The sequence below is a fragment of the Polyodon spathula genome, chromosome 1, assembly GCF_017654505.1.
Source record: "Polyodon spathula isolate WHYD16114869_AA chromosome 1, ASM1765450v1, whole genome shotgun sequence".
Lineage (NCBI taxonomy): Eukaryota > Metazoa > Chordata > Actinopteri > Acipenseriformes > Polyodontidae > Polyodon > Polyodon spathula.
Window position 1 is genome coordinate 46,709,628 of NC_054534.1, and position 9,456 is coordinate 46,719,083.

At 37.4% G+C, this 9,456-nt stretch overlaps 1 protein-coding gene across 3 annotated transcripts in view; it reads left to right on the plus strand.

Annotated features, from left to right (window-relative positions):
- gne (glucosamine (UDP-N-acetyl)-2-epimerase/N-acetylmannosamine kinase) overlaps positions 1 to 9,219 on the plus strand; it is a 44,224-nt gene extending 35,005 nt beyond the window's left edge. For 2 of the 3 annotated variants that reach the window (XM_041256627.1, XM_041256618.1), the window contains exons 4-12: positions 422 to 574; positions 963 to 1,175; positions 1,800 to 1,887; positions 2,158 to 2,368; positions 3,068 to 3,197; positions 3,918 to 4,139; positions 4,635 to 4,817; positions 5,642 to 5,758; positions 6,055 to 8,009. In XM_041256627.1, coding sequence (XP_041112561.1) covers positions 422 to 574; positions 963 to 1,175; positions 1,800 to 1,887; positions 2,158 to 2,368; positions 3,068 to 3,197; positions 3,918 to 4,139; positions 4,635 to 4,817; positions 5,642 to 5,758; positions 6,055 to 6,290 — 1,553 coding nt within the window. In that variant the 3' untranslated portion in view covers positions 6,291 to 8,009. Of the gene's footprint in view, positions 1 to 421; positions 575 to 962; positions 1,176 to 1,799; positions 1,888 to 2,157; positions 2,369 to 3,067; positions 3,198 to 3,917; positions 4,140 to 4,634; positions 4,818 to 5,641; positions 5,759 to 6,054 lie in introns of all 3 variants that reach the window. The other variant, XM_041256636.1, reaches the window with a different exon arrangement.
- The last annotated feature ends 237 nt before the right edge of the window (positions 9,220 to 9,456 follow it).

Consider the following 9,456-nt stretch of genomic DNA (forward strand, 5'->3'; position numbering starts at 1 on the left):
AATGAAACAAAAAATGTGATACAAAATAAAAGTATGCCGTCGGGTTACAAAAATAAAGGTAGCCGTGCATCTCTAATGGCAGGACCCTCTTCATATTGCTGTTGTGCAATTCTTGCTGGCGGCTGAGCTAGCTGTTCCTCTGCTTCGCTCACCGTCGACAACCACCTGAAGACCTCCTTACGATCCTGGCACAGCTTGTGCAGGATACAGCAGGCAATAACAATTTGGAGAGCAAACTCATGGTTCACTTCAGTAGTATCCATCACCTACCTTTTCAATAGCCCAAACGCCTGTCTCGAGCAAGAGTAAACACACATGTAAGTAAGCCATGACAAAATATAAACATGCATTATATTATAAAAAGCAATGTTTGTAAATATGTTACCCTCTTTGTTTTAATACTTCTGTTATCCCAAAATAGGAGAAGGGGTGAATGCAGGAGACTACATAGTGGCTCTACAGCACCCAGTCACAACCAACATTAAACATTCCATTAAAATGTTTGAGCTGACCCTGGATGCCCTCATCTCCTTCAATAAAAAAACACTGATTCTCTTCCCCAATATTGATGCAGGTAAGGGATAGGGACTGGTTCAAGGTATATAAATGACAGTATGGAATCTTTTAATAGTGAAAATGTCTACTACAAATGTAGCACCAGATATTTAATGTAGTTAACTTTTTTACAAATGGTTATTATTGAAAAGTGGGAAAGATGAGCACAGGATGCCTAATACATACTTAACATTATCAAGCATACTGCAGTCTGTCAGGTTAGGTGATGTAGTGGGTATTTCACCAACCTTTAATCTCTGGAGCCCTGGGTTTGACTTTGCTTTGACTCAATTTCCATTTGTTATAACATTATGGATATTTTTTTAAATGTATGTAGCCATTTGTTATCTTTCTGATGCCTATATAAACTATACTATTGTATTACCATCCCAACAACTGATTTACAGGCAGTAAGGAGATGGTAAGAGTGATGAGGAAGAAAGGCATTGAGCACCACCCCAATTTCCGGGCAGTAAAACACGTCCCTTTCGAACAGTTCATTCAGATGGTGGCACACGCAGGCTGCATGATCGGCAACAGCAGCTGTGGTGTTCGGGAAGCCGGGGCCTTCGGGACCCCTGTCATCAACCTCGGAACTCGGCAGACTGGTAGAGAGACAGGTACAGTGCCTGTGGTAGAGAGACAGGTACAGTGCCTGTGGTAGAGAGACAGGTACAGTGCCTGTGGTAGAGAGACAGGTACAGTGCCTGTGGTAGAGAGACAGGTACAGTGCCTGTGGTAGAGAGACAGGTACAGTGCCTCTGGTAGAGAGACAGGTACAGTGCCTGTGGTAGAGAGACAGGTACAGTGCCTGTGGTAGAGAGACAGGTACAGTGCCTCTGGTAGAGAGACAGGTACAGTGCCTCTGGTAGAGAGACAGGTACAGTGCCTCTGGTAGAGAGACAGGTACAGTGCCTCTGGTAGAGAGACAGGTACAGTGCCTCTGAAATATATTATTGTGACTCATTAGCATAATTACTTTAGTCTGTCTCCCTTTTGTTGTGATGAAAACCTTTTTTTTCTGGTTTTGCTTGTTTATATTTTGTTACTTCAGGATATGGAAACATTTCAGCACTATAGATAATAAAATATTAAATAAACTGCTGTTGGTGCCTCTACTGCATTAAAACCTATTTATTTTATTATGCACACCCAGCATGTAGATTTTTAAATGTATAGTCTGGTATTAACAGTCTTTGTTTTATCAATATTGAGCCATCTCACATTTTTGTGTCGCTGTTTAGGTGAAAATGTTCTCCACGTACGGGATGCAGATACCCAGAATAAAATATTTCATGCACTGGAGCTTCAGTTTGGTAAACGGTACCCCTGGTGAGTGTTCTCACAATGGTAAATAATGTCATGTTTGTTTTCATAAATAAAATACAGTTTGATATTCATGAAACTGGTCTTAACTGTGGATGGCCACTTTGAGCATATATCCTGTAAGTTCTAATCCTGAAACATGATGGTTTGGTAGAATAAAGTTAAATGTGGTAGCTCCTAAAAAACAAAATCTTGTCCGTGTTGTTCTCACATTTCCCAAAATTTATCAGTAAGGCATCAAATAAATAGCTGATGCCTTGTCCCTTTGTCCCACAGTTCAAAGATATACGGAGATGGGAACGCTGTCCCGCGAATCTTGAAGTTCCTGAAATCTATTGATCTGGATGAGCCAATGCAGAAGAAGTTTTGTTTCCCGCCTGTGAAGGAATGCTTTTCTCAGGACATTGACCACGTCTTGGAGACACAGAGCGCACTGGCTGTGGACCTGGGAGGGACCAACCTCCGAGTGGCAATCATCAGCATGAAGGTAGGGAGAATACTTCTCATTAATATGAATTTCAAAGGACCAGCAAACAAATGTGTCTTACCAGTAATTTTTATTATCAGGAGTCTAAGCCAAATCCATACTGTCAGTTTTTGTTGAAGTTACAGTAACACTGGAATCAAATTTCAGTTACACTACAATGAAAAGTATTCTACATTTAAAAGTACTGTGCATTTTTTTGTAAGTAAACTTTAAAAAGTATACATTGCTGCTTGAAATCTGCATGTCCCATTATGATCACAGGCATTTTTAAACCACAAAAACTAATGTCCACAACATTAGGGTATTGAGCAAATCAGAAATGCTGACGACTTGCTTCCACAGTTTTGCTGTTCATCAGCCTGTGTTACTGTATCCGAGTTTTTCAGAATGATTGAGAAAATGGGAATAGAAAAATGTCCTATGCCTGACAAAATGGTTGGGCTTCCTGGTTTATCCTTCCCATTATAAAAATTTAAATTTTGTTGCCAATGGATTTCAGAAGCCTCAAGATTCCCATGTCTGTATATCTTACCTGACTGTTTTATAAGCTTTTTGCCTGCAGGTCTTGACCTCATCTATTTAAAGTGAGTTCAACTTGTTCCACAAAGCAGGTGGATTGATCACTTTTTTGTTTGTTTATTTTATTTTTTATTGTTGCCAGTGACAGTGTAGCCTGCTCTACTTTCTTTTTCATTACAGGGGGAGATAATGAAGAAATACAGCCAGTCTAACCCGAACACTTATGAAGAAAGAATTGCTCTGATTCTGAAGATGTGTGTAGAGGCTGCTACTGAAGCAGTGCGCTTTAACTGCAGAATTCTTGGAGTTGGTGAGCTGGAACATGTCTGCTTTTTTCTTTACCATCAAAGCAATAGAACATGCAAACATTGTTCAAAAGTCTCAAAAGCGGTGACTATGGACTGTGTTGGAGAATTATGCAGTTTGAAAAATTGAACCAGTAATCATTTTGCCTCCGGAGCAATTTAATAATGAAGATGATTTAGAAAGTATGCATTTAGAAGCATAAACATATGGAAAGTTTTTACATTTCTAAAATATCTAACCCCAACACATTTTTAAAGCAATTAGATTCATATAAGAAATTTTCTAAAAACAGTCAATTGGCATTGGAATGTTATTGTAAAGGGACCTACCTTTGGTTGGATTTAGAATTAAGTGAATTGAGAAAATGCATGTTTTGCAATTACATTGAGAAAGATTGCATTATGATTCCAGTTGTTATAGCAGTTATGTAAAAAAAAAAAATACAAGTATTCCTGCAAATAATGTATCTATGCCAAAAATGCTATAACGAAATGTTTTGGGGCACTAGTCTGATTGACAGAGATCACCAGTCACAAAATCTAGATTAGGATTGCATTAAAACCAGTAAACAGTGCCTGTGTTGAATTACACAATTTAAAGTTTACAATACAAATAAGATGGCTCATCATTTGGCTTACTATGGTACGTTGCAGAATTGATTGGACTGAATAGCAGTATTTCTCTAGTTTATTATGATGAATGGATTTTCTGTTCTTTGGCTCAGGTATCTCCACTGGAGGCCGTGTGAACCCACACAAGGGAGTGGTACTCCACTCTACAAAGCTGATTCAGGAGTGGAACTCTGTCGATCTGAGGACCCCTATTTCAGACGCCCTCCACCTGCCCGTGTGGGTGGACAATGATGGTAACTGCGCTGCCTTGGCAGAAAAGAAGTTTGGACACGGGAAAGGAGTGGAAAACTTTGTAACTGTTATTACTGGCACAGGTAGATTTTAAATTATGCTACCAAAATTATGTACTGTGAATATTTTGTTATCTTCAATGCAGCCCAAAATTTTGTGGGGTTTTTTTGTGGGGGGTTCCCCCATCCCCCCCCCCCCCCCCCCCCCCCCCCCCCCCCCCCCCCCCCCCAAAAAAAAAAATGAAGTCAGTGTGTATATCCAATAAACACTGTAAAAACACCTGGAAATGGTTATAAAATAACCTACAAAAGAAATAAATAAACACTTTCCATACATTTCTACTGGAGGATTGTAACACGCATGCGAGATTTAAAACAACATTTCTGGACCACCCAGGCAGACTGCTTTTAAAATAGGTTTTATTTTACCCAATAAAGCAATGTAGTTTTTGACCATTTTTTTTTGGTCCAATTCTGTGTAGAAAAATAAATCCACTGATATGAACAAACAACCTCAATTTAACACTTTTCCATCCACACAGCATCAACTTATAACTAACCGGGTCCGTTCTTTTCTAGGCATCGGAGGAGGAATCATCCACCACAATGAGCTGGTTCATGGCAGCACTTTCTGCGCAGCTGAGCTGGGTCACATCATGGTTTCCCTGGATGGACCAGAGTGTTTGTGCGGGAGCAGAGGCTGCATTGAGGCATATGCGTCGGGGATGGCGCTGCAGAGAGAGGCCAAGAAGCTGCATGATGGTCAGTACTCAAAAAATGTGAAGATCTGCTCTTTCAGCAAGTGTGAATACTGCTTGTCAATGTTTACTTGAGGAACAACCAAGGGGATATTTGGTGTTGACAGTACCAACATTTTATCTCCTGTTTTTAGCTAGTTTTCATAGCAAATACTACTGTTGGGGGAGGGGCTGACTATTTCTCAGAAGTCTACTTGTAGCAACAAAAAAAAAAAAGAATAAAAAGGTATGCCATTCTTGTGGTATTTTTAATCTTCTCTACCTGCTATTTTTTTGGGGATTTCAGCAACTATTTCAGGCAATATGGTTAAATAACATAAGCTATCTGAAAGTACATGTTAGGAACATAGACAGGTTAGCAATAGTAGTTTTTTGAAGGCACATTAAGGGTAAATCCTCAATCTTCATAGCGTGATTTGATAATATGCCCCTAAGTAATTTCAATTTAGTTTTGTAAAATGAACAGGTGTTTATTCTTTTAAATCTAAGAGTAGATTACAAACTAAAATGTTTGATAATGGTCCCCTTTCCCCTAGTAAATACGGATGACTAGTATTATTATATTGCAATAGCCATGGGCTGCTTCTAGAGGCTAAGCAATGCCAGTTCAACTGAATGTGTGTAATTATTTTGGAAATATATTTACTGGCCCAACTGAATCCCTCACCTCCTATTTCATCTCGTTAATCAAGTTTACTCCTACTTAATTAATGATCAGGGGAAAAGGCTTTCATTACTATAAAGTATATAGTAGTGGTTAAAAAAGTTTAAAATATATATATTTTTTAAAACAAGCAAATTTTGGGATGTCTTTATTTTTGTCCTCAGAGGATATGCTTCTGGTTGAAGGAATGTTGGTGAAGAATGAAGAATCTGTAAGTGCTGTTCATCTCATTCAGGCAGCCAAGCTGGGCAATTCAAAAGCAGATAACATCTTAAGAGCAGGTGTGTTAAACATTTCTACTAATTCATTACTGTTGACACATTTTTGTTTCTTAATGTTTCATCTCATAATGTATGTGTTTTTAAGTTATGTTTGTTTTATAATGAAAATGTTTCGTTCCTGTGGTGTGTGGGATTTTAGCCCTTAATTTCTGTTTTGAAAGCCTTTTTTATTCAGCAGTCTACCAGGTCAGATTTAGAATAAATGTGGGGCTGGTTTCAATAACCCAGGACTCTCAGTATAATATTGGCTTTTGATTTGCAGAGAGTTTACCTCTTGCCCCTGTTTACTTTTGCAGCTGGTGCGGCTCTGGCTGTAGGCATTGTGAACATCCTACACACTGTCAACCCGTCCTTGGTGATCCTATCAGGAGTGCTAGCCCCCCACTACGAGAACATTGTCAAGCATGTGGTCAGCCAAAGAGCTCTGACGTCCGCCCAGGGAGCCAATGTGGTCACTTCAGAACTGGAGGAGCCTGCCCTCCTAGGGGCTGCCAGCATGGTGCTCGACTACACAACACGAAGAATATATTAGACACAGTGCTAAAAAACTACTCAAACCAGAAGCAGACTTTGCTTTTTTTAATTGCAGTTCTAAAAATATTGTGTATGCCTATACTATATACATTCAGTTAGCTGCCTTTATTGACAGAAAGCCTTTTTGTTCAGTCAAAACTTAAGTCATGTTGTGCTGAAGTTCTGTATCTTTTTTTTGTTTTTAAAAATATATATTTCAGGTCATTATATAAAGTAAGCTTCAAAATTGTTCATCTTATGGAACACCAGATTTTTTTTAAATTGCATATTACAAATTAAGTTTACTGTTTTGTTTTTAATGGTGCATGATGCACCTCACAGTGAAAGATGGAAACTTGCATACAGATAATAGGAGAACACTGAAATTGTTATACCATTGCAACAACAGTGATATAGTGTACCCTTTTAACATGACTCATTGGTTTACATACCTTGTGAATAAATAGCTTGGATTGTTTTTTCTTAATGTTATAAAGTAGTGGTATCATCCATGCTGCTTAATTTCATTCAAACATATCACTGGGTGAAAGTCAAATAAATAGATCAGTGTGGTAGTTGACCGCGACTGCAGTTAGCACTTTTAGAAATGATTTTTCTCTGTTTTCTTTAAAAAAAAAAAAAAAACACTTTAAAACCTACATTTACCTTGAACTTGTAATAATTTGTTGGGTACCCTTCTGCTGACAGATGTTTTAGGAAAATAGTCCTCATATTGTTCATAACACACATCAGTAGAGAAGAAAAAAAAACTTTATTAAACAAATTATTTTTTTCCTTGTCAGAGCTGCTTATAGTTTATCTGAACAGAGTGAGATATCTGTATGGAGCAATATTACTGAACTGGCCATGTCTCGCTTTGTTGTTGAAAGCAGCTGTCTGAGCTTCATCGGCTGACTGCAGTTGCAGGTGCAGAATTGGTGGTTTTTGTCGATGCAGCCAGTATTGATTGGCTGGTTTTGGTGGATAAGAAAATTAATTTGGACCAATTGTGTCTGTTTTAGTATTTGCCTCCAATAGTGAACAAAGCTTAAAGATACAGCAAGTCAAAATAAAAAATAAAAAACGTACTTGCACAGATTGATTTTAAATTTGATTCACAGGTGATGCGGTGACATTCCAATGGGCATCTGTTTGTATTAATGCCCACTATAGCTGGAAGCTGATTGGCTGATGATACTGAATCGTTTTCTAATATCTGTTATTGTATTTGTCTTAACAAAAAACTACCTGATACATACTGCATTGCGTTTTGCAACACTCAATCACAAAGTCATAGTAAAACTACCAAACATCTTAGTCTAGTAGACAAATATTTGACGGTGTTGTTTTTTTAAATGTCTGTTTGAATGTAAATTCAGTATAGCAACATTCTGTTTTACACTACTTTACCAGTGGAGTTCCTATATATATATAATTTAAAATTGTCAATTAGCTACCATTTCTCATTATTTATTAAATGTATGTTAATGTTTATAAATGTATTCTATTTATCTCAATACACAGTTGATCCACGAAATACACAGAAAATCCACGAAACAAAGGATTCAATATTAATAAAATGATTGACCTCGTTAGGAATAGTGGCATAACTGGTCAAGCTGGTCTTAATCTGTTCAGCGGTGCCTGGAAAGAAAGTCTGAAATGACATTATGTTGCTTTGTAATATATTTGGTATTGTTAATCTGGTTGAACGTTAAATTATAGTTGTTTGAAATTGGGTCTCGGTTTTTTTTTTGTTTTTTTTTTACAGATTATGCAATCTCACTCTTCAGACCTGGTTAAATACACTTAAAATGTAAGGATACTTTTGGTACAGTACACTATATTTGTTGTGCAAATTCTTTTTTAAGCTCTTTAATGACTGATGGACAATCCAGATGTGTTGCCATTATTTTAAAGAACTACCTCATGTTTTGATTGTTGCCTCAAATAGGTCAACAGGTTTATTTATTCCCCCGTTTTTAACTGGGGGCTGGGGAACTCCAAATTTTCTGATTGAGTGTTTGAACCTGCAATACTGCAGTAGTCCACTTGTGAGTATATATTCCTACTTGCTTTATTCAGAATAGATTAGGGCAGGAGTTTTCAACTAGGGGTACGCATACCCCTGGGGTGCCTCTAAAGGTCATGAGGGTCCACACAGGATGACTAAGAATTACAAAAATAAAAGTGAAAGTAAAAGAAAATAATGATCTTGATTTGTGTAGTAAGAGCTGGACGTAAAAGATCAAATCCTTTCCGAAATGTACATAGAAGGCTAAGATTGAATAATAAAATAAAAGCTTGGCGAAGATTTGGTACAAAATCAAGGCAGTTATCATATTTACAATGTAGTGTGTGAGACAGTTAAGTGAAATGTATAATGTATATTATAGTAATATGTAACAAGGTATACTAGATACTGTACTTTATAGAACACTGATTCAAGCCGTTTAACATGTATGCATTGTACTGCTGTGTCACTCAGTTTGCTATTACAAGCTGATGTGATCCATGCTTTGAAGACCTCTGATCAAGCTGATTGCTGTTGGTGTCGTATTTAGAAGTCTTTGCCTTTGAAGACAGTTTCTGTCCTTACACTATATTCTACACTTCCATAGATATTTTGGGAGGTAAAAACTATTTTGAATGTATGTCTCTCTTATATTGATGCATGGCTATAAGGTTTATGTTTATGTTTTAGTCTAAGAGAGTGATATACTGGATGCTCTAGAATTTAGCCGTGGGCGTTTTTAGATTTATACATGCTTAGCTTAAGGTCAGAACATGTTATAACCATAAAATGTATTTAAGTATTAATGCTATTATACCTGTTAAGGCACTAGACTTCCCAGATTGCCTGTTAGCTGGGATTCAACCTAGTCTGTAACTACTCAATCCATTTTTAAGCATTTAATAAAATGAAGGGGTAGCCTACTAATACTAAATCGAATGAGTCTGTGTGAGTTTCTTGATTATTAAAAGTCATCCAGATACGTTGCAAGCCCAGTGTACGAATGAGCCACTTACAGGAGTCAGAAACATCTTTATGTCCTCCTAAACGTCTCCCCTGAGTTTGAGTGTGCTAAGAATATATACATATAAATAAAATGAGTACATGCAAAACTGACAGCTGGAATGAACATGGTTTTTTGTTTTCATATTCAGATATCTGTTCAGGATTC